Below are 27,701 nucleotides of genomic sequence, written 5' to 3'. Positions count from 1 at the left end.
TATTTTCAGGATAGGGTTCAAAGTCAATGCCGCCATCTTGTCATTTTCTTCATTCTTCAGTCATTTGGCTTTGAACCCCACTGTGCACGCTGTGAAATTTGTGCCGCAGAAGCCACGTTTAAAAGAACCCAACACCAAAAATTGAATTTTGTTGCCACTGCTATTATCACTGGCGTGGCTCCTTTAGGTTTGAGGTTCCAGGTTCATTTACCTTGTGCAAATCTTAGGTTAAGAATCAATTTTAACGGTAACATAGGAAAGCCTGAACATTTTTAACTTCCAAAGAAGTTAAAGAAAGTTTGTTTAGGCCTGCATTGTTGTCTGATTTGTGTGAGTTAAATAATCTAAGAACGCTCAGCAACTTTCATCAGTTTCTATCAGTGCAAGTTCAGCAGGACTGTGGAACAGTTCATAAAATAAAGCCACAAGAAAGCAAGATAATTAGAACAGCCAGCAAGCAGAAAGGAAATTTATCACAGTGCGAAATACTGCAGCGCTTTATCACCGGCTTCTATTGCTGGAGAACAAGGTCTTTACATGCACCATCACCAGGAAGACACGAATACATGAAAACCGACAGGGAAATATATTAAATACACTGAAATTATCAAGGCAAAACAAAATAATGTCCTCCTACAGAATCTTAATGATGTTAGAAAACTCTATGATCGCTGTCTTACTGATAAATATTCTGCTGAAACGAACTGTTGAGGAGGTCATTTAGCCATTTAAATCAGCTGCGTTGGATCAAGGACACATCATCAGTTTCTGAACTACTCAGATCAGCCCATCTGGTGTCAACAACCTTGCCATGTTCAAATTCATTGTGCCTAATAAAAGGACCCACGAGTGTACATTCCCTTTCATTAAATTAAATGAGTTTTAAATACTGAATAAGTGGTTTCCTTTAAAATTATAATGCATTTGACGCAGTTTCGTCTTGTTTTGTTAGAGTTGTGATATATTTTATATGTGTTCAGTAATATTATTAAAGTGATGTTTTGGCAAGGGACTTTAAACAAAATGCATTTGGTGATTATTCATAAAAAAATATTAATCAGGGTTTTACGGGCCTCTATAATTTTCTTTTATTCCCCAAGACTGATGTCACACTGCCCAGAACTAACATAGATTAAGTTAATTGAATATGGGACCTCAGAGGTTACAGCTGCGAGGATGACAGAGAAGCAAGCAAGCTGTGTCATTTATCTTACTGTTACTGTATATATATATTTTTTATATATCTTATTATATGTTACAGGAGCAAGGGGATTTGTAATGAATCTTCAGTAAGAGCCCTTAGCTACGCTTTGCCAACCGAGGAAAAAAGCCCTCACTGAATCCAAAATGGGAGATTTACCTAATTGAAGCTAATATGCTTGGTTTGTTTTGATGAGATTAAACTTACTTAAGTAAATGAATGCGCGGCAAAGTTGGGAAAAGAAAACGCACTGTGTCACGACTAAACCCTGTTCATCATTTGCTTAATGGAGAATAACTGTAATGTCACTGGTCTGAATGCAAATTGCATTTTTGCTGCACTTTTAATGCACTCTGGTTTCGAACGCAAAACTCTTTGGCATTTGATCAACAAGCACAAGAGTTTTAGAGTGCAAGCACAAGACAATCCACTAAAAACTGTTACAGCTCCTGGCTTATCAGCACTCACAACACGCTTACCACACAAGATCGGTTGCTGCAAAAGGGAACTACACAAAACTACCATTGGTTTTCTTTTGTATCTGACATGTTTCTTTCATACATAACTCCAGCTGACGCTGCTGGTATTGCCTTGTCTTTCATGTATGGATTCAATCACGGGTTAAGAAAGGATTTCTGGACCCAGTCTCCATTTACTGGGTGGTTGAGATACACATCACCGCAGCCTTGAGCCGTCAGCAGCTCGTCCATCATCACCCCTCAGCCTAGCCCATAACTCCATCATGCCTTTTAGCACACACAGATTGGCTGGGCTCTGTGGGGAGCACTGACTGGCTAACTGTATGTGAAACATATGAGTTTGTCACTGGAAACCTACCAACAAGGAGCCCCTGAGCAAGGCATTTCACCATACTTCTGCTGCAGAGTAGCTGCTTAGTGACAAATAAACAAAAATTGAGGTTTTGGTTTTTAAAGGGCATGTGAGCAGTTTACAGTCACACAAATAAAACCAGCAGTGAACATTATTGTTTCTAATCTCATTTACATGCATTACAGAAGAGTGGAAACCTCATCTAATAACTACAAACCCCGTTGGAACACTTTTTATTCAGTATGCACTGGAATCTGGCTCCCAATAAATCTGAGTTTTACGTCCTATAAATCAATAAAAATGTTACGGCCTCCTCCTCTTCCTCTCCTCGCTTTGATTCATGTTTCAGTTCCATGTTCACGACGGCGCTGTTTCAGTGTGGCCTGCAGTAATCGCAAACAGAGTGCACTTTTATAATCCGAGTAATTCCGGCACTCTGATAAGTACGAAATCGACTCACCAAAGCTTTAGATTTTTAATGCATGAGCGTGTTAAAAATAAAGTGGGTTATTTAAAAAGCAGGCTTAATGCCGGGGACACAGCCATCATTAAATTATAGCACTGGGGTGTGAACTTAACCTTGGCTTGTTCATTAAAATGCTCTGAACACGATTAATTAATAAGCAATAATTATTACATTAACTTGCCAAATATTTCATTGTATGTCTCTGGGACTTCGAAGTCTTTCTGCTTAAAAAATTAGCTTCAGCTGTCTCCATGGGGGAAAGTGGTTCATTTCAAATGCTTCTCTTGGGGTGTTTACATTAAAATAAAGGAGAAGAGTACAGTTCACATTTGAAACCCCTTCTCAGAAACAAATGATTAAGAGGTACATTAACGAAACATGAAAATATCCCCACGTTTAGTTCTGCACGAGCTATTTATGAGTTCTTTTAATAATAACCACAGGTCGTCCAGTGGGAGGCAACCTTTTTTGAAACTTTGATTACTTAGATTCTTTGTAGTGATTTAGTTTTTTATTTGTTCAATTAATCTTGAGTAGCTTACAGTTTGTTTTATATAATGCAAGTATAGGACCAGGTAAAGTTCTGTGGATGTTTTGTTTGATTGTTTTACTGCTTTTATTCTTTTGTTTTGTTTTTATACATAACTGATGATGTAGTGCTAATTACCCAACATTTTACTTTTAGCATGTTAACCGAGTGAAACGGCAAAAGGGAGGTGGTGACCATAATAACTATAATAGCTTTTAGCATAGTATTCTCACTGTGAGCATGCAGTCCCTGTGTTTGTCGACTAATTGTGCTTTGAAACCTCAAGTCTGACCTTTGGCTGTTGCCATCTTGGGATTCTGGAGCTAGAAGAGGCATGCAAAGGGTAGAGTGTCTAGGAGATTACTCACGGGCATGGTTTTCAAATACATGGCCTCCACTTACTAAAGCATACCCAGTTTTATCATTTCATGGCTCACTCACACTACAGTGAAAGCAGGACCACAAACTCCTTGTGACAAAGGAAATTGGGTGGTCTTCCAGTGATTCAATTATATTTTTTCACATTCAATAACTGGTTGGAAGGAGTTGTGGTCACCAGCTAGTTGCCCAGAGTTTAAGCATGCCACACTCTTACCCCTTTTAATCAAGAGGCGACTGCACAGGTCACCCAGAGGGAGGCAACCTGTCTCCAATCAAAGACTTAACTATTTATAATAAATCACAGGCAGACTGGCAAAGGTTTCCAAACAGCAAATGTGCCAACACATTTGCTATCGGTCTATGCACAATTCGCCTGTGACATGTCTCTTTGCTTAAGGGGACTTGACTTAACTAGTTTCCAACTGGTTGTATTCTGGTTATATTCCTCTCTAACAGTAAGGCTGCCAAGTACCTGTCATTTTGCAGTCAAATCGTCATCCTGCACCAACTACATTACTATTTGTTGAGGAATTTCTGAATTTCTGCTTTAGATCTATGAGAGTCTGGTTGAATTCTGCATGTAAGTAGTTAATGTGAATTTCTGTGTACACAGATGGATAACAGATTTGCAATTTTAACCAATTCATCACAGTTAATTGCTGTGTTATCACAAACTGATAGCAGACTGCCTCCATCATATTGCTGTTTTATGGCCGTCTCAACAAAACAAAGGCACCCTGAAGACAGCAGCTGACAGCGAGTGATTACACACCAAGTCGCTGTCTATAAAGCAACTGTTTCAAGGGCAACAAAACACAACTTTGTTGCACATGGTTACAATAATTCTGATCATGCTCCAACACTGTTTTCAAAAAGTGCGACTGTGACATTATCCGACATGGAAACATATGAATCCTTGGATTTAATGCTTGAGAACATGAAAGAAAAACAAAGTGTCCCAAGGTCATAAACAAGTAAGCAATGGGGTGATTGTTTTTTCCCCACAAACTACCACAATCACACATCTTTCTCCAACCAGAGGAGTCGCCCCCTGCTGGATATTAGAAAAAATGTTGCTTGAAACCTGCATTGTCTTTTTACTTCAACACAGCTACAAGCACAACCTTGAGCTGCTAGCATGGCAGTGGACTTGCGTGCTGTAGTATTTTAAGCTTTAAACTTTTAGACCAGGAGTCACCAAACATCCCTCACTAGATTAAAGGCTTTGTTATACATGTTTAATTAATCCTATTAATCCTTGTCTAAACAACAAATGGTGCTAAATGAATGTTTACAGCACCATTACGCTGCTTCCCCTACCTATAGTGCTTTCTGGGTTGGGTAACTTACAAATTACTTTCAAATTAGAGGCTCAATATTTCTAAGTAGCAGCAGCTAACTTACACTCACTGGCCACTTTGTGAGGGTAACCTGTTCAACCGCTCAGTAGCATAAATATCTAATCAGCCGATCACATGGCAGCAACTTAATATATTTAGGCATGTAAACTAGGCCAAGGCAACCCACTGAAATTCAAAGTGAGTATTAGAATGGAAAAGAAAGGTGATTTAAATAACCTGGCACGGTTGTTGTAAGACTGGGTGATCTGAGTGATTCAGAAACTGCTGATCCAATGGGATTTTCCTGCACAACCATCTTTGGGGTTTACAGAGGGTTTACAAAAAAAACGAAATAGAAAATATCCAGCAGTTCTGTGGGTGAAAACGTCACCAGTTATGCAGAAGAGCATCTGGGAATGTACAACATATCAAACCTTGAAGCAGATTTGCTATAGAAGGTAAAGCTCAAATCATCTTAAACTGGCTCCTTGAACATGACAATGAGTTTGCTGTGCTCAAATGACCTCCACAGTCACCAGATGTAGTGAAACGGGAGCGTCCCATCACGCATGTGTGGTCAACATATCTACAGCTGTGTGATACTATCATGTCAATATGGACCAAAATCTCTCAGAAATGTTTCCAACACCTTGTTGAATTTATGCTACAATGAACTAAAGAAGTTCTGACTGCAAAAGGTTTGATCCAGTTGCAAAGTGATTGAAGAGTGTAAATGTCTTTCTGACATCTTATCTGACATTTAATCACAAATCCTATTTCATAACAAGGTAAACCTGGATACTACAAATAAATACAAAAAACATTTTATCATTATAAACTAATAAAAATAAGAAAAAAAGGCATTTTAACCAGATGTTTCCCAGACATTCTAATCTAAACACCAACACTAACTCTGAAACACATAATTCTTCACTAACACAGGTTTAATTGTTTGGCATTATTTGAGCAATCAAAGCACAATCAAAGCAGATGGTTTTGGATGTTATGTAACAGATGTTTATGAAGACAAGTTTTAATTGGTGCAAGCAATTTTATTTTATCTCTTGTCTGCAAGGAGCTGATAACAACTTAGAGAGGACTTACATACAATAATGCATATTTTATTAGCCGGTGCAACACGGGCCACAAACAAGAAGCTTTCTCATTAACGTCCATTAGTATCCACAAAGTGCTCCAAAACTCAGACCACTTTCGAAACACACACAGTGGAAAACGTTGTGAGAAAGGCCTGCATTTAAAATGCTCACGTCCAAATGAAAATATAGAGTTTCTCCCTCGCTCTGTGATGGACCAGACACATGGATGTAAAGTGCCACAAGAAAAATGTTTTCTATTTCTCCCGAAAGCAGCGCAGGAACAATTTATCACAGCTGGAGACAGACTCAATCAAATGAATAAAATAAGGCAGGCCATACCCCTGCTACCGGGTTATGCATTATACATGTTTGCGAGAGGTTTATAACACTTCAAATGACACCTCACTGGGGATCATGTGAGATTGCCTTACTGTCCAGGTGAAATGCTACAGCTTCTAAAGGTGCTGCTGTGTACTTAACAGAGGCTGACAGCTCACACAGCAGGCCTTCATTCCCGACTTCATCACTTATGACACCTGGCGCGGGAGTATCGCCTTGACCAGACCTCCACAATTTCATCCATCCTTTGTCAGAAATTTCATAAGAGTGCAGAGCACTTTTGACACTCATTCTCAGGCCAATCACTGCCTTCCTGATTAGATATAGAGAACTCACTGGTGGGGGAATTTGAGCCAAAAGAGGCCTAATTCTGTAGAAGCTGCCAGTCTTTTTTACGATGATTTACATAAATCTCCATGGGGAGAGGGCAGTGATTTAAGCAGTCTTGTCTGGAGGCAGAAGGAGGTGCAGACGTAGAGACTGGTGTAAAGTGTGATTGCCTCTGGGCCCATGTTGTGTGGATGAAACTCTCCAAAGGCAGAGGATGGCGCTCTGCATTAATCTGCGAGTATCATCCTGCTGAATATAAGACATCCACTTCACATGAATTGACTTCGAATTCTCATTTTCACCCGGAAATGTTACACACATTCATGCTTAGTAAAATGTACATTTTTTAAAACATTTTTTCACCATGACTACTCAATATCCAATAGCATAAGCACAATGGGCTGTGTTTAAACAGGCTGCCTTCCCAAACAATAAACACAGCTTGGTTTTTACATTTTGATGTGGTGGGAATTAAAAGGCTTTGATATTTCAATTTCCATAAATTGTGCAGGGAATATACAGCACAAAGCTGTTTGAAGGCAGAGGAATGGGATCACGGACACGGGTGTTTGGGATTAAAAATAAATAACACTCACAAGGGACATTAAAACGAGCATTTTCAGATCCATCACAGAGAATCTGATATAATAAATTAAGAAAACTCTTAAGGGGGTGCTCTATTTTGAATAGACTACACCTTCATTGTGAAGGTGAATGCTTATAGAATATAAATGTACTGCAGGAGAAAGGGTTACTCAAGTATGAAGTATTATTATATTACAAATGTGTTGCATTATCAAATGTTTACAAAAAAACATAGTGGGGAAAATAAGTATTTGATGCCCTGCTGAATTTGCAAGTGTGATTGCTTACTAAGAAATTAAAAGTCACTAATTTTATGGTTGTTTCATTTTAATAGAGAGAGACAGAAACAGATTATATATTTGATTGCCTACAATCCCTGATTCCTGCACACACAGATGAGAGATTACAATCAGTCAGTTACTCCTGATCTCATCTTGTTTCATGTATAAAGCACACCTGACCACAGAATCCGTTTGTTTCATTCCAGTTCTTCCACCAGCATAGAGAAGACCAAAGAACTGTAAAGGTTAGAATAATTATTCAAAAAAGGAAGAAATATAAAAGAAACATCAGTTGCCCTCAGTCTAACACCATGTACCTCCATCCCTCAGCCAGAAGCTTCAAGTTGGGTCATAGATGGGTCTTCCAGTATGACAAATGACCCAAAACATACCGCTAAGGCAACAAAGGAGTGGCTAATGAAGAAGCACATCAAGGTCATGGAGTAGCATAGCCACTCTCCAAACCTCAATTCTACAGAAAATCAGTGGAGTTGGCTGAAGCTATGAGTTGGCAAGTGACAGCCAAGAAACCTAAAGGCTCTAAAGTGTTTCTGTAAAGAGGAGTGGGCCAAAAACTCCTGAGATCTGTTCAAATCTGATGACCAACTGCAAGAAATGAAATGAAAATTAAACTGCCATAAAAATTAGAGACACGTACACTTCTTAAGTGAGCAAATTCAGCTGGCATTTAGCTAATTATTTCCCCTAATGTATATCTATGTAAAATGTGAGATGCCTTTATCATAAGCAGCAGAAACATTTTCCTCTAAAATAAAATATATGTAAGAATATGTGAAAGATACTTTATTAATATTAGGAAGATTAAAGCCAAATATTGAAGAATTACACCTGCACCTCTGTCATTAATTTAAAAACATCTTTTAATCTGCTTATGCTCTCTTAATCTTCTTAGTTTGCCTTGATAGCTGAAATGACTTTTTTACCTTCGGTTTTGTTTGTTAGTTTTACTGAAATCCTGAATTCTGTTATTTACTGGGAACTAGAGCAGGGAGATATGACCAAAAATATTTATCATGATATACATTTGAAAATTTGCGATAACGATGATATAATTGACACTAGACAAAACACTTTACAACTCCACAACTTTATTAGTGCAAAAAACAAAAACCATCAATGTATTTTCACTTAAACAAGCAGCTGTTTTTTATGTGCATTAAAGTTATATAAAAATTTAACAGTGCAAATGCAAATTCCTTGCTGACCAAAAGGCATTTCCGGTGGAAATTGGCCGACATATCCTCAGCATAACCATGTATAATATCCACAAAACTTAAAGAGAGGTTATACACACACAATACGGTAATATTATGTTGAAGCACAGTATGTATCACTCCGCGAGGCTCCTGCCTACGATAGCCGTAATGCTCCGACAATCCATCAAGCGATGCGGGTTCGTAGCTTAGCAAAGTCTGACGGGTGAAAGCTAAACCAGTTCCACACCACTGAAGTTGCAGCATTTTTACAAACCAGTTCTGGTTCATCCGTTTCATTCAACGATCTGCTTTCGCCCTTCTCATTCTCCGTCGCCGCCATACTTTTTCCGCCATGTGAGTATGAAAACAAAGGCACTGCCCATACGCGTTTAACCCATATTCTATCGCGATATTTCATTTTTTTATCTTTGCCCAATATTATACCGGTATTACCATGAACTGTATGATATGGCCCAGCCCTACTGGGAACTTCTTGGCTCTTTATCACATTTGAAGTTAACCCTTTGGCTTTTATTATGGTTTAAAAGTGTGTGTGTTTATGTGTGGGGTGTGGCCAATTTGATTGGCAAGGGGGCAGACACAAGTTGCTGGAGCCAATCACGTCAATCCAAGGCTTCACCTCTGCTAACTGAGGCCACTGAACTCCACTGTGTTGCAGTACTGGTGGTTTTTGAGGGCATTTAATGAAACTGACTGACACAATATTAAATCCCGCTGTGTGGTACAACAGTCTGCACTGATCAGTATTTTATCAGTTTGTTACTTAGCTTAATTAGTAAAATAATTCCCAACTCAAAGAGCTGGAAAGAAGTTCACACCCCAAAATCAGTGCTGCAGCACGCTGGATTGTTTTCACACATTTTGATGTGATGGTTGCTATAACATGAGGCTGAGCTAGCTAGACATAAAGAAATAAATATATTGGGGACTGTAGTTAGATAAAAGATAAATTAAAAAATAATAATAATTAAAAAGGGCAGCACGGTGGCACGGTGGTTAGCACTGTTGCCGCACAGCAAGAAGGTCCTGAGTTCAATTCCACCATCAGGCCGGGGTCTTTCTGTGTGGAGTTTGCATGTTCTCCCCGTGTTTGCGTGGGTTCTCTCCGGGTACTCCGGCTTCCTCCCAAAGTCCAAAGACATGCAGCTTGTGGGGATAGGTTAATTGGACAATCCAAATTGTCACTAGGTGTGAATGTGCGAATGAATGTGAGTGCAAATGGTTGTTTGTCCCTGTGTGTTGGCCCTGCGACAGACTGACGACCTGTCCAGGGTGTACCCTGCCTCTCGCCCTATGACAGCTGGGATAGGCTCCCGCGACCCTGAAAAGGATAAGCGGAAGCGAATGGATGGATGGATGGATGGATAATAATTAAAAAGACATAAAAAAGAAGTTTGAGTTCTTTAAGAAATGACGTCTTTGCCATCACAGTTGTTGTTGCAAGAGGGATCATTTTGTTCCAGAGAGTTTGAATCCTGGCGGGTCTATTGTTAATCTTTAGTGATTAAAAAATAAAATGATAAAAGATATATTTTACTTGAATCAAAATCTTTTGTTGTTTATTTTGCCTAAAGACAATCGAGTTCATTTCCCTTACTTTGACTTGATACATTTAGCTTAGTTTGCTGCACCTCGCCTGCAGATGCACCTGACCCTCAAAGTTTGAAATCCACTGAATTAGCATTTTTTTAAATTTCATATAGAAATCATCAGCATCTATTATCAGCATATGTTGATAATTTAACATTCATCGCATTTACATACAGTTTCGAAAACAATTGACAGTCTTCTGATTTTTTTTATGCGAATAATATGAAAAAACACATGAGAATAGAAGTGCAAATGTTATCTAGCATCTACAAATAAATGAACACTTAGTGAGATGTAACAGCTTAACCTATGTGTGTCTTCCCTGTAGTTCCAGGTGTTTGTTCCTCACCTCCTGTTTAGGAATGCTGACGTATCCCAGGTGGGGCTTGTAAGGCTTGTATGGCTGCTTGGAGAACAACGTCTCGCCAAATACAGGCTGAAAGAGGAAGGAGGGCTTCTCAGAATAGTTCACCACCACCACAAAGAGCGACACTGCCACAATCAGACTGGTCGCGATCAGGGACTTCCTCTGTGGAGGGAGAGAAAGCACATTCATGAGAAGCCTGACCAGTGCACAGAATAAAACCTGAATATATGTTAGAGCAAATCTAAATGTGGCCTTTCAGTATTTTCTGTGGTTTAACAGCTTGGGCTGAATGATAAGCAGAGAAGAAGATTTGCAGTTTCATCGTAAAACTGTAACTGTGAAAGTCAACTATTTGTTTTGAAAATAAAATAGCATGATAAAAACATATTTACACTAAAAAGATAATTGTGTGTTAGATTCCAGATGCCAACAGTGCACACAGTTGTGCATGAAACTTAGTGGGGAAAACAACACTTTAACATTTAATAACACTGAGCTCAAAGGAAAAGATCAGTGAAAACAAGTTCAGCCAACAGTGGCACGATTCTTTCAGCAAACTCAATACATGTTGACGCTGCAAACCCCTAAACTAGATTTAATCTTATTCTTCAAAGATTTCAAAACAGAAAGTTAAAGCTTTAAGTTGATTATTTCACTTAACAAGACATCACAAGACATACAAACACAAATATATTGAGTACATTAGAATACAACATGATATACACAAATTTCTCTAACTGTAATTTTGTGTGGTGATTTATTTTCACTCCTGATAATCTCACAAGGTCAGGCTCTGCTGTTTGTTTGTTAGTTACTGAGCGTGTGCATTTTGCACAGCTAAATAGGTAAAATTGAAGGTGACAGTCATTTACCAGGATGATTGCTCGTGCACATCACCAGGAATTCATGGCATTGAGCTTCATTTTTGTTAAATATGATGCCGCATTTTAATGTCCTAATACCACCGCATACAGTTAGGTTCACGGATATTTAGCACTATGACCCAGCTTTTGTTATTTTGCCTTCGTATATGACAAAATGTAGCTTAAATGATAAAAAATTTAAAGTATTGCATCAACTGTTTTAGGAAATTCTCCATTTTTCATAGGCTGACATGATTTTAAATATGAGTGTTCACATCACCAAATACTGTTTCCTTCTTTGATATGCTCTGTTACACCCTTACTGCAGCCGCCTTCAGTTGGCGCTTGTTTGTGCAACTCTCTGCCTTCAGTTTTTTTGTATTTGATAACTAAAAAAACATGCTCCGCTAGGTTGAAATCATGTGACTGACTTAACCATTAAAAAAAATGTCCCATTTCTTTACCTTCAGAAACTCTGGGGTTGCTTTTGCAGTATGTTTGGGGTCATTATCCATTCGCACTGTACAGGACTGTCCGATCAGTTTTGCAGCATTTGGCTGACTCTGAGCAGAGAGTGGGTCCTGTACACTTCAGAATTCATCCTGCGGCTTCTATCAGTAGTCACATCAGTAATAAACACCAGTGGCCCAGTTCCACTGGCAGCCATGCATGCTCTTGCAATAACATTGCTTTCACCATGTTTGACAGATTTGTTGTGTTTCTTGGACCATGAGCTCTTCTTCACTCACCCTCCTTTCACTCTAGTTGCTTATACATATATACCATTTTGCATGTCATATTCTAACTCTAACCTGTGTGTTATTTGTCCCGTCTCTCTCCCCTCATACCCCACCGGTCACAACATAGCTGCACCTCCCTGAGCTTGGTTCTCCCGAAGGTCTCATCCTGTTAAAAGGGAATTTTTTGTCCCACTTTTGCCAATAGCTTGCTTGCAGGGGGTCATCTGATGGGACTTCTGTCTATTTTTGTAGGGTCTTTAACTTACAATATAAAGTGCCTTAATGCAATGTTAATTAAATTGTATCAAAGTCCTCTTCTTGGTTATATCTATGCAAAGAGGGATTTTTTAAATAATTGGATGCTCTTTTAGATGTTTTGTGGCAAACTTGGCCTTCTTGTTCTTGTTCACACCTTTGTAGTTTCTCTATGTTCATGTCGATTTTAACAATGGTACATCTAATTCATTGAGAGTGTTCTTGACTTGGTTAGACGTTGTGAGGACGCACTAATTTTGTTAAACCTCTTGAATTAAAAGTGAAAGCCTGCAGATTAATGACATCTTGGTTGTCTGCTTAAAATGCAATTTTTAGTGTATACAAGAGGTAAATTGTGTTACTGTTCAGAACTTTATTTATGGGCCTAATTGTATTACATTAGGTTGGAGAAGGAAGACAACCTTGTGCATGAGGCTTATTCAGTCACAAGAACCTCTGTAATGGATTTTTTGACTATTTTGGGGAAATCTGAATGGGTCAGTCAGTGTTTTGAGTTCAAGGCAAGACTAGCTGCTTGTTGAATGTCCAATGACTCACTGAGTTGTCCTATTTGTGTAGAGTACAAAAAAACTCTATACAAGACCGTACCTCCTGTGTGCCCATGTCTTTTCTCCACTATATCAATTTTTTGTCATAATAAATTTATCTAGTTTTATACTCTTCATCTCTCCTGAAAGATTACTTCTGCAAGAAGAAAACCAGGCCCCACTGTATTTTCCACAACAACTCGCTAATAAATAATAGAGAATTGTATTTGCCTGGCTTGTAGTCATAATCCTGAAACAGAGTAAACACGACCATCGGTTTTGATCAAAACTCAAAAAATGATTTGTTTTCATGATACTGTAAAAAGAGTTCACCACTGCTAGATACTGATGCATCTGCTAATACAGCTTAACTGTCTGAGTAAAACCTCCTACAGAACAAATGAGGATATAAGTGCATCTTTCTAGGGCCCACGGAGATATGAGCACTCGTTCTGTGAGAGGATGTTTTCAAGTCAGAAACTTTATAAGGGAAGAAAATGAAAGTTAAATTCAATCATTATGTTTTCAATTACAGACTTGTGAGTCACAATATCCTCTTCCTTTCACTTCAAATACATCGAATATGAAAAGATTCCTGTGAAGTCCTCCTCCTTCCTATGTAGTCAATTTGCAGAGATTAACCCTTAATCTCTGCTCACTGACACACGCAATTTCCCTCTTTCTAGTGTGACTGAGCCAACACACCTTGAAAAAGCTGAGCTGGCACAGGCAAAGTCGTAATCAATTCTGTAGGAGCGTCACAGCTCAGCTTGAGGTTACTCGACAGACGTTCGTGGCTCTCAGATGATGATTGTGTTCTACTTTTCATCTGGTTGCACTAATGCACTGACTGTGCATAAATGATATGAGCTTCTTTTCTGTTTCAATATTTTTACTAATGAAGCAACAGCTGGGGCTGCATTAATACAAACGGTGCACAACAGCCCCACGATCATATGGAGGTAAGAGGTATTACGGCCTGGCTGAAAGAGCTGAGTGATGAATAATGGATAAAAGATGGAGGACAAGGAAGGGTCTCACAGACAAGAAGATATTGGCAGGGCAGAGCTGGAGATCAATAGATACAAGAGAGAAAGAATCGGACTGTAGTGAAAGAAATCTGAGGCATGCTACAACAGCTCTCAGCCAGAGGGTGATGATAGACTGCAGCAGAGCCAGAGATGCTTTATTTTTTTTCTCTTTTATTCCAGGAAACTTTAATAATGTGCTGCCAATATAACACACAGCAGCAGGAAAGTCTGGGTTTTTAAGAAGGTGCTGTTTTGCAAATTCTTTGAATTTATCTGATGTTGGGGAGATTGAATGTGGCGCGTGGTAATGGTGAAGCCCCCACCGCCAGCCTGCCTGCACCACCACAAGCTCTGATCTCCAACATTAAACATCCCAAGGGAGACACCGGAGGCTGTGCTCTTCAGAGATGAGATCAAACATTTGGTGTGCGGTGGGAGTGGGGTTGAAAAAGACGGCGACCATTTGCTGCCCTGACAAGCCTATCACACTTTACCAGTTGCATGTTTGTTGCATCATACATCATTTCATGGCATTACAACCATCTTTGATCATAAACAGACTCTCAACTTTGATCTGGCATGAAAACAGCACAAAGGGGACCAATGAGAAATCCCTTTTCCACTCGATCAGTACTTTACAAAATAATATATAACACTTTCCTGAAAGAACAGTCAGTTATATGCCACCCCCCCAAAAAAAAAAGAACAAAAAAGTGGCAGGTCGAGGTTTCTGAAAATGTGCTGTAATAGCCAGTCATCAAGAGTCCATAATGGAGCATGAAACCAATCCTTTATAAAGCAGGAGGGTTCATCATGAGGGGGAAAAAACAACCCTCGGCTCAGTCTGCAGAGCTGCAGCATCCATCTGTTCTCATGAGGACAGAAAATTTCCTTGTCTCCTTCAACCTCAATCTGGCCACAAATCACAGGGGAAATGATGTGTCAAAGACTGGAGGCGATTGGAGGGCTCCATGTGGGCGTTGTAGGGCACTGAACCTCCACTAGCTCGAGCGAAAGACTCACAACTTCTCTCCTCGTTTGCTCATCCATCAGGGTGATCACGAGTCAGCCTGTTGAGGCGTGTGACACAGAAATTGAAAGGCTCAGTATCAAAGGAGGAGTACAGTCGGGGAGTGGGACCATTAACACCATCATAGAGGCAGCAGAACAGCTATAAAGTTTCAACATTAGAGCTTTCGGTCAATGTTAAAACATTTCGCTTGAGCAATATGACTCCATATGCAGCTGCAACGACCTTGTTTGCCATCACGAGATCAGACAATGATGGCCATTAACGGCACAGGCACTTAACGGCTGTAGCCTGGGAACGTTTCATATAATGTGCGCCGTCTGAAGGCTCTGAGTTGTCTATTTTTAAAAGTGCTAAAACCTACTCTTAGGAGATATTGATCTCAGTTCACCGGCAGACTGTGTGGGATCACTGGGCTCTGGTACATGAGAGAGCCATAATTTCCCCCCAGTCCCTCCTGCAGGGAGCCTGTATGAGCAGATTGCACACAGGAAGCTAGCAAAAGGTTATTGATGGCCAGCTTGTCCATTTGTGGCAATGACCAAACTGACTTGTCAGTTGTGCAGAAATTGAGCAATAGCAAGCTATGTGTTGTTATAAAGTACATTCAATCAAATGTCTGTATTTCTGTTTTATGCTATTTATTTTTACATTTTTACAGCTTTAGCTTTAGAGATCACACAAACACATTTTTATTTGCTTATAGTACTTCATCTGTAACAACACTACAGTAATACATGTAAAGCTTCATAATAAAGCTTCAAAAACCTCAGAAACATTTTTAGCTGATTAGTCAGTGTCACTGACTTCAAATGAAGTACTGTGCAACAGTTTTGAGGCATTTCTTATTTCTTTATGTTTTGCTAGTAAAATAGGAAGCACAGTAGGTGCAGCAATTTACTGAAATGTGTTCACACATACACGGAAATACAGTTCATAAGATAAAAACAGAGTTTGTACAATTCTGTAGGCGCTCACTGTTGTAGCTCTCAGGTACAACACAGGCTGCCGTGCCAAAGTGTCTACAGATACAACTTAAAACTGGTTCTTTACTAGGTTGTCTGTGTGTGTAGATACTATATTTGCTCATCCCTTGGGTTAGGAGTCTGTTTTTATGCTTGAATGATTTATTGGTCCGTGTCTTAACCACAAAAAAAACCCAGTCCTCTGAAAATGGTAAATTGGTCAGGTACAAAGACTGGACTAAAAATGAGTGATAAAGCAGACCATGTCCAAAGAACACCCACACCTGCTGAGGTGCTAGCCACGATGGTTGTGGTGGATTGGTTGGGAGCTCTGTTTGTAGTTTTAGTTTTTCCACTCAGGTTTTCACAGTCCTCAGTCTTATAGTAAGATAAGATATGACAAAGATTGCCATCCTTTCATTTTGACAAAGTAATTATTGTATTTGGGTTTATAATGCACGACCAAGGAGGTGATTTCAGAATTCCTGGAATAACACCACCCATCCCATCTGTAAACATTTAAAATTGTCTCACTCCTTCACTGAAGGCATTTTTACTTACAATGGAGTGTTATCACTTTTGTTTATGAAAAAGATCTGATACCTTCACTAAATATTACTAACTACGTAAATCACTAGGGCACTTTTCTTACTAATTAAACAACAAAAAAGGTATAATAAATCTGTAAACTGCAGAATAATCAACAAGTCGTGCGCAATTCACTTGTGTGATGAATAAAAATTCAAAGCAAATTAGCTGTTTATTTCCTCATGCATATATAGTGCATTCAAAATTTCACCTCCATCAGGCTCTATCTGAGCATGAAGAGAATACAATTTCCCACAAAGACTAATGCTCCAGCTCAGTAAACAACAGGGCCACACAGTAGTTCAATCCAAAAAGCTAATGGCAGTGGGTATTGGAATAATGAGAGGCTCAACCTGAAGAAAATGGCTCATGAAAAAACATATCTGGTAGCTATTTTTGAGTGTCTCATGGGCAATGGGCAAAAAACAGAAAATTACATTTGCAATGCAAAAACGCTACCTTGCTGGCTCCTGATTCTCTCCACCACGGTCCAGCGAGCAGTTAAAATCCAATTTCAATTAAGGTGTTTGAGAAAATATTTGAGGAGCCTTACTCTCACTCTTCCTCTTCATAGTGCTAGTGTTTCTCTCCAAGGCAATAAGACAGAAATATAAACAAAGAACCACTCCTGAGATTAAAAGAGGGCCCAGGCACATTACTTCACTCGTGTCATATTTCCAGCAAAGGTCTCGCTTCAAAGCCATCCAAGTACAAGATAACAAACTATTCTTTTCCCGGCGGAGGAAGAGGCCGAGTCTTTGCTGCCAGTAACACGGTCACGCACAGGTTCCCCTTCAAATTTCACCCACGGGAGCCTAGACTGCCACAGGAACTGAGAAATGATGTTAATATAATTTGCAGCTGTATCTGCATTTAGATTAGGTTCATCACTGTCTTATCAAGTTAATTGAGGAGTTATTTCTACGTTTAAACTTAATCTGCTTCAGTAAAGTTTCATGAAGGCATCACGTGTGTCACACTCACAAGTTCATGCTCTCACTTCTGTCTTTGAAAGGAATGTGTGGAGCGGCTATAGCGATCCATCTTGTCAAAATGGGATAAAAACATATAGAGGGTATTTTATTATTTTCTGTTAGAGTTTCACTTCTCCAGGCAGAGGGATAGTTCCAGTGTTAGCAGAACTACAGGCCTAAAGAGCCCACATAAATGTTATGACAAGAACCACTTCATGCTCAGCTGATATCTGTCGCATATGGTCCCTAATTACTGCCATTGGAATCACTCATTGTTATTCCCAGTATATCCTATGTTCCTTCTATTAATGCTGGAAGTGGGAAATGAACTCCCTGGTGCATGTCTCGCTCTCTCATGAGCAGTATCACATTTCCATTTTTGTCTTTGGGCTATGCAACAAGGAGGGTGGATAGTTACAATAATAAGTGGATGACAACAGTACTGGTTACAACCTTACAGAAAAGTATATGACAGTTGGATCAGATCACCCTACAGTGCCAAGTGTGGAAAAAGGTATGCCAAGTCAAACGTATTCTAGTTTAGATTTATGTTACAAAATGTAAGCATGCCTACTGACAGCATTTTTCACCTTTGTTTTTCACAAACTAAACTGTAGAGTCTAGACCTGAAGGGAAAAATCCAATAATATTCATATTTAAAGGTGCAAAAAGGCAAACCTTGTAGTGCTTAAGTTTTCATTTTCAAGAGATGAATATAGTTGTATTGTGGTTATTGACTACAATACCCTTGAACATTTTGATTCTGAATAACTATGAAGTTGATGCTGCTTTGTTGTAGAAAAATGGACTGTTGGCATAACTATGATCATATAAAGTAGCATTATGAATTTAAACTTGACATGGGTTTAAAGTCTTAGCCACCACTCATTTCTTTATATTTAAAGAAAGGTAGGAAAATGGGAACTAGGTGCAGCGATTTATTGAAGCATGTGCAAACATAAATAGAAATAAAGTCCATCCATCCATTTGCTTCCGCTTATCCTTTTTCAGGGTCACGGGGGACGCTGGAGCCTATCCCAGCTGTCATAGGGCGAAAGGGTACACCCTGGACAGGTCGCCGGTCTGTCGCAGGGCTAAATAAAGTATATGGGGTAAAACCAGAGCTTCTTCAAAGCTTTTCTTTGGATGATGGCTGCATGTTTTTGATCTCATCTCTGTTTAAAAAGACTTCTGGTTTCTGGGAGGCCAATCCGTGACCTATAGTGTTTGTGTGTTTGTGATGATTGTTATGCTGCCAATCAGACACTTTCTGGATGGTGCTGCAAAATAGCTCAAACTCTGACAGTGCTTTGCTGTGTTCATAATTCCATGAAATCTGACAAAATCTCCAGGACCACTGGCTGAAATATAGCCCCAAACTACTGTGTTTTACAGATAGCTCTCACCTCATCTCATACCTCATCCAAATATTCTGATGATGAATTGAACCAAAAATTTGCTCCAAGTTTCACTTCCCTAAGAATGGCTTCTTGACAGCCACCCTCAGACCATTTCCAATGAGGCTTTGTGAACAGTAGCTTGATCAAGTAAAGGCAAAGATGCATCACTTCAGTCCTGTGTCAGGTGGCTCCAGCCCAGCTCCAAATATATCTAAAACCTCCAAAGAGAAGAACTCACCTGGAATACTCACCTGCCTGCTAACATCCACTTCTCACTTGGATCCCGCCTGCCTCCAGAGATATCACTCCATACCTATGCCTCTCTCAAGTCAAGTTAAACTGTTCCATTCTTTTTCTGTCACACTTGGAAATAGTTCAATCCCTTATGGACCCCTGGCTAACTCATTCTGTCCTCCTTCAACAGAACACCCGTCGTTGATCCAGTTAACAGTTGCCTTTACATTATCTTCTTCATTGTGTGAAAATAAATCTCCTAACTGCATTCAGCGTGTTGAGTCTGAATTCAGTGTCTTCCCTTGTTTTATATTTTTGGAGTTTTTTAGTTGTAACCAAAACATTACTTTATAGTGATGATATGATACTTTTCATGAATCTCTTATTAAAGACTAGCACCCCAATTAATATGAATTGCAGATGCACTTTGGCAACCAAGCTGAACAGGGTAAAATCTGATTCTAAAATCAGCCAAAACACCAAACTATGGCTTCAAAATAACATCTGCAAACTACTGAGTTGATTGTGAATGTATCTGTCCAGTATTTTGAACGTTGCTTAAGGCACCATCTGCAGTTTTATTCAGATTGAGATTTAACAATATTGTGAAATTCATATCAAAAAACTTAAGTCAACATCCTTTTGTTAGAGGTACACCCAAGCCCTTGAGTAGATCGCTATAAATAAACCCTATAAGTAGTATTTTCTTTTTATATATATTGGTTGACTTGGTTAGCTATAGAGGAACTCTTGTGAAATTACTTTCATACCCCAGGCACAGCAATGGATGCAGACGGAGAGAGACGAGGAGGGTTCAGATCCAGGAATTACCAAGGCTGGAGAAAACAGCTCAAATTAATGCAGAGTGGGAGCAACGTGGTCCTTCACTACACTGACGTCTCAGGAAAATCTCAGGCAGAGGTGCTTTCCATTCTGTGTTGATCCATTCCTCTCTTGTACACTTTTTAGCATTTTCAAAATTATGCAGAAGGGTTGAGTTAGGCACAGAGCTGAGAGTGAGGGGGTATATTATTTCTATTTTGCTTTAAACAGGCTCACAGTAAAGCACATCTACTTTAAAACTGTATGAGAACCAGAAACTGGTTTATTGCTAAGTAAAATTTCTCACATGTTGTTGAGGTGTGCTAGAAAGTAAGAAAAATAAAAAGGACTGATTTGCAAATAGTATATATATTTACACACACACACACACACATATATATATATATATATATATATATATATATATACACACACACACACGTGTGTGTGTATATGTATGTATGTATGTATATATATATATATATATATATATATATATATATATATATATATATATACATACAACTGACCGAGTGCTCAGTGAATACCTCAGGCAGCAGAAACCCAAGAAAGAGGAGGGAGACGAGGAACCATCATGGAAGGACAGGCCCCTGCACGGTATGTACCACCGGCAGATAGAGGAGGTGGCTGATATCCAGAAATCCTACCAGTGGCTGGACAAAGCTGGACTGAAAGACAGCACAGAGGCACTAATCATGGCAGCACAAGAACAAGCTCTGAGCACAAGATCCATAGAGGCTGGGGTCTATCACACCAGGCAAGACCCCAGGTGCAGGCTGTGTAAAGATGCCCCAGAGACAATCCAGCACATAACAGCAGGGTGCAAGATGCTAGCAGGCAAGGCATACATGGAACGCCATAACCAAGTGGCCGGCATAGTGTACAGGAACATCTGTGCCGAGTATAACCTGGAAGTCCCGAGGTCAAAATGGGAGATGCCCTCAAGGGTGGTGGAGAATGACCGAGCTAAGATCCTGTGGGACTTCCAGATACAGACGGACAAAATGGTGGTGGCTAACCAACCGGACATAGTGGTGGTAGACAAACAGAAGAAGACAGCCGTAGTGATCGATGTAGCGGTTCCGAATGACAGCAATATCAGGAAGAAGGAACACGAGAAGCTGGAGAAATACCAAGGGCTCAGAGAAGAGCTCGAGAGGATGTGGAGGGTGAAGGTAACGGTGGTCCCCGTAGTAATCGGAGCCCTAGGTGCGGTGACTCCCAAGCTAGGCGAGTGGCTCCAGCAGATCCCGGGAACAACATCGGAGATCTCTGTCCAGAAGAGCGCAGTCCTGGGAACAGCTAAGATACTGCGCAGGACCCTCAAGCTCCCAGGCCTCTGGTAGAGGACCCGAGCTTGAAGGATAAACCGCCCGCAGGGGCGTGCTGGGTGTTTTTTATATATAAAAATATAAAATGCACTCCACATCTCTGTTTCTATTTTCCCTGCCCTAATGAACTACAGCTGCAGCCGTAAAAATGAATGAGCAGCAGCAAAGTTCATTGCTCATTTGGGGGTTTTAAAACCTGATGATCCCAACCAAGCCCAGCAGAGGGGGCAGTCCCCTTACACAGCTGTCATGTGGAGAACATATGGGAGCAGAAGAGCACTGGTTGCAGCCTTGCATCTTAAAAACTGATCTGTGGAGCTCCTCTGACTAAGCCACTTGCCCTTCAGAAACCCCCCAAACACTCACTAGGTTAGTTACAGTAAGTTAATCCAGAAGAACAAGGTTTATTTTCTGAATGAACACCAAGAACCAAATCCAGTCAACGTGTTTCATTCATTTACTTTGCCATGGTGTGCCCAGTAATGTGCTTCTCATAATCCAAAAAACACGCTTCTAAATAAATCACTTCTAGTGAGCATGTGTATGCAGCAGGTTTAAAAGGCAACCGAAATGACAGCTCCACTGGGCTGTGAGCGCTTTCATTTCTTGACAGAAAAAAATTGAAAAGAAATTTGAATTGTTACTCGCTCACAATTAGTTTGCTGACAAGTGTGGCATTTGAGGCATAATGTACTTAGCTATAGTTGGGAAATATAATAACACAGAACATGCAAGTAGTACTAAAACAATTAGTTAAATATTGTGAGCCTTCTTGAATGACAAATGAGAGAAATACATCAGTCCTTGCTTTTCAGAGATTTAGTATATACAATTTATATATTACTGGACATTTAAAGACCTCACCTTGGGTTCTTGGTGTTCTCTCTAATAATTACAGACAGAGAAGTTGTAAAAAAACAAACAAACAATAATTTCTTTCTACCATATTTTTAAAAAATAGTCACCATTCTGGGCTAAGGTTGTATTTACTGACATATGTTAAATCCAATATTCCAATCTTATTATTACCAGTGAGTAATGTCAGTCGTGTTATATGACTGAAAATATTCAAACAATCATTGAGTGAAATTTTCTTAGTTCCGTATCTGTCACGATTTATATATAGTATGTAATATGCACAGCCACTTTACTGGGTACACCTAATCCAATCAGCCAATCACATGATAGCAATTCATTCTGTTGAGGCATTGACTGCTGAACTTCAAACTGAGAATGAGGAATAAAGGTGATTTAAGTGAACATGGCATGGTTGTTGATGCAAGAACAGGATTTTCCCACAACCATCTTACAGAGAATGGTCTAAAAAAAGAGAAACTATCCAAAAGTATCTAATTGATGCCAGAGGTCAGAGAATAGCCAGACTGCTTCAAGCTGATAGGAGGGCAACAGTAACTCATATAACCACTCATTATAACCAAGAGGAGGATCTGTAAATGCACAACATGTCAAGCCTGGAAGCAAATGGGCCACAGCAGCAGAAAACCGCACCGCGTTCCACTACTGCCAGCCAAGAACAGGAAACTGGGGCTACAATTCACACTAGCTCACCAAAGTTGTACAACAGAAGACTGAAGAAACATTGCAGATTGATGAAAAAACATCTCATAAGGCTTGATTTCTGCTGCAACATTCAGATGGTAGGGGCAGACAAAGCATGGATCCATCCACCTTTTCATGAAACTGTAATGATGTTAGGGAAATTTTCTTAGCATGCTTAATGCCCACAGTGGACCAATCTTCTTACGTCTGCTTCCAGCAGGATAACACACCATGTCACAAAGCTCAAATCATCTCAACCTGTCTTCTTCAACATGACAGTGAGTTCACTGTATTCAAATCTGATCAACAGTCACCAGATCTCGATGCAACAGGGGATATTCACATCTGATAAATCTGCAACTGTGTGACCAAAATCTCTAAAGAATGTTTCCCGTAAATTTTTGGCAAAGGGGGTGAGAGGACAGTGCTGGCAAGGTGTAACTGAAAATACATGTAACAGTCTCCGGAGCAACGGTTACAAAATAATATAAAAACAAAATAAACAATAACTAACCAGCATCTTACAGATGGAAACATGACCAAAAATTAAAAAAAAAAAAAAAACCCTCATTATATGCTGCTTTCCTTCTGGCAGTCAGTATTCAGTCAAAACTTAAGGAATTCATGCTCATCAAAGAGGTATAATGGATGTAATGATGAACATCCAGCTTTCATTTCAGAGATGCTCATTCCTGCTTGCAGACCAATTTGCAGGAAATGAAGTCGCAGCAGAAACGATCATTTCTCTTAAAAGATAAAAGGGATAAACACGTAATATGTGGTGCACCAATCTCCAACTCATTTTTTGTGTATTTTATCAACTAAGTACAGCTGTCCATGCTGTGTTAATGAAACTTCACTCATTCCCGATAATGGGCACAGTGACCTTCCTCCTGTACAATAACAAAATGTCCTGATGACGCCCTTGGAGCATGTTACTTCCGTGGTATCACACTTATCGGCGGCGACATATGAAAAGCAAATCCTTAAATCCGGGTCAAATGAACACTAATCTGGTCTACTGGCATGAAACTGGATCGTTTTGGTACAGACCATCATGAACAATCTTAATCTGGACCCCAAAAAATAAATCAGGTTGTTTTTGTGTGGATGAGACTCTGCAGGTGGCAACAATAAGGACTCAACACCCTTTTTTTCTGTATAAACTCAAATACCGCAAATCCCAGTCATCAGTAGATGACGTCAATCGCTGCGCACATGTGTTCACCAGCACACGTGTACTTGTATGTGTGCCTGCGACAGGAAAGCACCAAAAGCCCATTTGACTAATGCATATCTGATATCAAATGGAATATAATCCCCACAAGTATGAAGGATTAAACACTCTGCAATATTCACTTCCCCCCCTCTGGATCCAGCAAACTTTTGGGACAAGAGGAAAAGAGCGCCATATGTTCAGAAAAAACAGTCTGGCGATGCTCTATGCTCTGCTGCGTAGGCTGATGCTTGCTCACTTGAGAAAGTGAAGAATTTGTCAAAGTGAAAGGGGGGGCTGCTCTTTGTGGCACTTTGAAAAGCTGAAAACTGGAATATCTGTGCGCTGAGTGAATGAGTCTACCTGTCAGGACGAGAAAAAAAAGCATTCTGAGAATTCATTATTTTTGGCAGTAAGTTATTGTGCTCCATTAAGACTCTCTGCTATGTGACTTTCTTCCCCGCAGCACTTCTGTAAGCCCATTTGTCTCATTTGATGATGTTTTGTCTCAAGGTCACAACACACAACAATGTGAAGCAGAAAGCTTATATTTTCAATTTTATGCTTATTTATTTTTCTGCTTTACTGATTTTTTTTTTTTTAGGATTTACTTTGCAGATTCAGATAAGCAGCTGAGATCCTCAATCTGAAAACTGCCCTGTGTACTGAGGGCAACATCTCCCAGGATGCACAAAGAAGGTGTATCCAGTGTGAATGGGACATAGAACAGTCCTTACTAATGACTGTAATAATACTATCTAACCTAAGACCAACATAACTGTATCACAAAATAATTAAGAGGTACTTTAAATTTATTTTACTATTTATTATACTATAATGAATATGATATTATTTTTAATGATTTAAAGTACAAACCTAGTCAAAGTAATGTTGTTTGCCTTTGCCTGAAAGAGATGCATTCGTTTTACACAGCAAGCGCTACATATTTGATGTGGTTAATGTTATGTGCATCTTTAACTAAATAAACTGATCTTCAGTAACGCTCTCCTGTGTTCTCCTGCTGTGTTTTAAATGGTTCAGGCCCAGATTATACATCGTTTGAATGCACAAAGCCTCACAATTCAAGCTGCTTTAGATCCCAACGGAAGAGCAACAACAGTTCCTTACAGCGCAGAAAGAGTGCACACGTTGCAAAAAGTTAGTTTATGACACTTTCTATCATCTGTATGAGCATATACTTGTTGGATTTCGATCCACTGCTCATAAAACTTCAGCAAACAAAATGCTTCCAAGCTTTTTGCCTTTTTTTTTCTTTAAGGAAAATAGGGGTGAAAGTCAAGGTGTTAATGTATGTTTGTTGAACCTGGTTCAAGCCAATTAACTGTAAATCAAAAAATCAATAAACCTTAATAGCTCTCAGTGCGAAGCCGAGCAAGCCTGGCTATGAAGATACAGTAACTCCATTTATCAGACCACCTGCTCACTTTTGCTTTATGATGGAAAAATGATGACTAAACGTTCCCTCGTCTATAACATCTATAACTCCTATTGTCAGGGGTTATTTTTGGAGAGAGCCAAAATGCCTCCTGCCATTCAGCCAGGAGCACAAAATGACTTCTGCCGCTCACTTATGACTAGAGTCATTTCAGCTTTATCCTTCTGTCATATCTGAGTTTTTAAGGGCTGGCTCTCATAGCCGCAGATGGCCATTGGGCAGAAGAGATCGCACTGCCGGCCAAGGACAAAGCTACTGTACAATAATGCATCAGTTGCTCTCCATCCAGCACAAATGTCCCAAATTTGGGCCACAAGTCGTGACTGCAACCACTTTGCAAGACAAACTTTACTGAAACAAAAAGAAAAAGGAGAAAAAACAACATGCATGAGAACGCAGAGGCTGCAAACTTAGCTTTGAAATTCTATGGAGTTCTTTACAGCAGAATACCAATTATTGTCCCTGTCTTTGTGTTTGAAGGGCGAAGGCAGGGGGGGAATCTGGCTGTTGAGAAAAACATCGACCAGAGAAAATCCATTTTAATTTGCCAAATGCCAGAGCAGGATTACTGACATTTAGCAACTGATATTTCCCCTGAAACTCAATAGGATCCCTCCATAACTTCATAATAAAGCCTCATCTCATTGCAAGTGATTATGCACAGCATGACTGCTCACACACAGAAATCTGAGTATATGTATTTATCAAAAGTGCAAACACAGAGACATTTGAGAATGTGGAAAGATTAGAAAGACAGATGCAATGCATCATTTGCAGGACGCAGGAGCAAACAGCGCTGACAGTTTCTTTCAACACTTGACTAAACAGAAGTTCGGCCTCTGCAGAGATTTTTTAAAAAGGTGTTATTTGTTAAAGAAATGCATTTGACAAGAAAATGTCTCCTCGAGGATGCTGGAGACGGGGAAGCAGGAATGTATGTAGAGTTCTAAAGTGGTTCAGCATCAAAAGGGAATTTGTCCTGTTTGAAGTTCAGCCTTCAGAGGGATGACGACTACAATACCTAGAGGTGACAAATGCATTGTTGTAAGAGGCAAAGTGATTTGTTTTGCCTTTGACTTTGAGAGATCCTTTTACTACAATAACTGCACAGTTGGGGGTGCCCCTATAGATCAGTTTATTGAGCAGGAATCCCATATACCAACGGCTATAGTCCTTAATGCAGTGGCCTGGCTTGAGTCTTCCCCAGACAATTTCCTGCATGTCACTCACCCTCTTTCTCTCTCCACATTCGTATCTACTCTACTCTGTGCTGTGTAAGAAAGGTCTAAAATGCTCCAAAATATATAAACATGCAACATATAGAAATATATATTTAGGATATATATATAAAAATAAAGAAAGTGCACAGAAAGCTCAGCTGATACACTAGATACTCATAATGAACACCCTTAGTGTTGCTCAGCATCCTTGCATTTCGCTAACGATTAATGCAGATTCCCAGTACATTAGCCAGAAACATTTTCCACACGTCTGTCAAGATGAAGCTACAAGTTAATGAGCATAAGAAAAGACGGATGTGGAGGAATATCTTTCTGAGCAGTGGAACAAATAGGATATGTTGGATTAGACAGAGCATGTGTTGCATTTAGGACATATTTTTATATTTTTAAGTCATGTCTCACCCTGAGCATGTATAGCTTTTATTGTGGAGGAGAAAATCTGAGTCAGCTGCACCCTCGTTGTTTACAGCGGTAGAAATTTCTGTGAGCTTTCTAACAGCGAATGCACTCAAATGATTTGCAAGCACACCTCTTTGTTTTTCATTAATCCTCTTAGATTGTGAAGGTGCTTTAAGAGCTTCACTGACGGCATTATGAAACTTAAAGTGGAGCAGCTGTTGCACACAATAAACAACCCAGCCAGGTGAATCGAAGGCCACCAAACGAGCCTGCTATGCGACACACGCAGGTGTTCACTCTGCAAAATAACAATAAAGTTTGCCAAGTCTGTCAAAGCCTCTGTGGATAGCTGCCACCCTGTGTTAGGAGAATGGTGGCATTCAATGTGTGTGAGTGTGTGGGAGAAGGTTTGGGAGGAGGTGGTAGAGGTGTCACAGTCAACAACAAAAAAA

At 39.7% G+C, this 27,701-nt stretch overlaps 1 protein-coding gene across 1 annotated transcript in view; it reads right to left on the bottom strand.

Moving 5' to 3' along the window:
• The window catches only part of st6galnac3 (ST6 (alpha-N-acetyl-neuraminyl-2,3-beta-galactosyl-1,3)-N-acetylgalactosaminide alpha-2,6-sialyltransferase 3), a 106,521-nt gene that overhangs the window by 65,684 nt on the left and 13,136 nt on the right, over nucleotides 1-27,701 (bottom strand). Inside the window, exon 2 of the mRNA XM_004555222.6 lies at nucleotides 10,558-10,737. Within this exon, the coding sequence (XP_004555279.1) occupies nucleotides 10,558-10,737 (180 nt within the window). The remainder of the gene's footprint in view (nucleotides 1-10,557; nucleotides 10,738-27,701) is intronic.

Source organism: Maylandia zebra, linkage group LG18 (genome assembly GCF_041146795.1).
Source record: "Maylandia zebra isolate NMK-2024a linkage group LG18, Mzebra_GT3a, whole genome shotgun sequence".
Taxonomy (NCBI): domain Eukaryota; kingdom Metazoa; phylum Chordata; class Actinopteri; order Cichliformes; family Cichlidae; genus Maylandia; species Maylandia zebra.
This window is presented reverse-complemented; position numbering and strand designations above follow the sequence as displayed.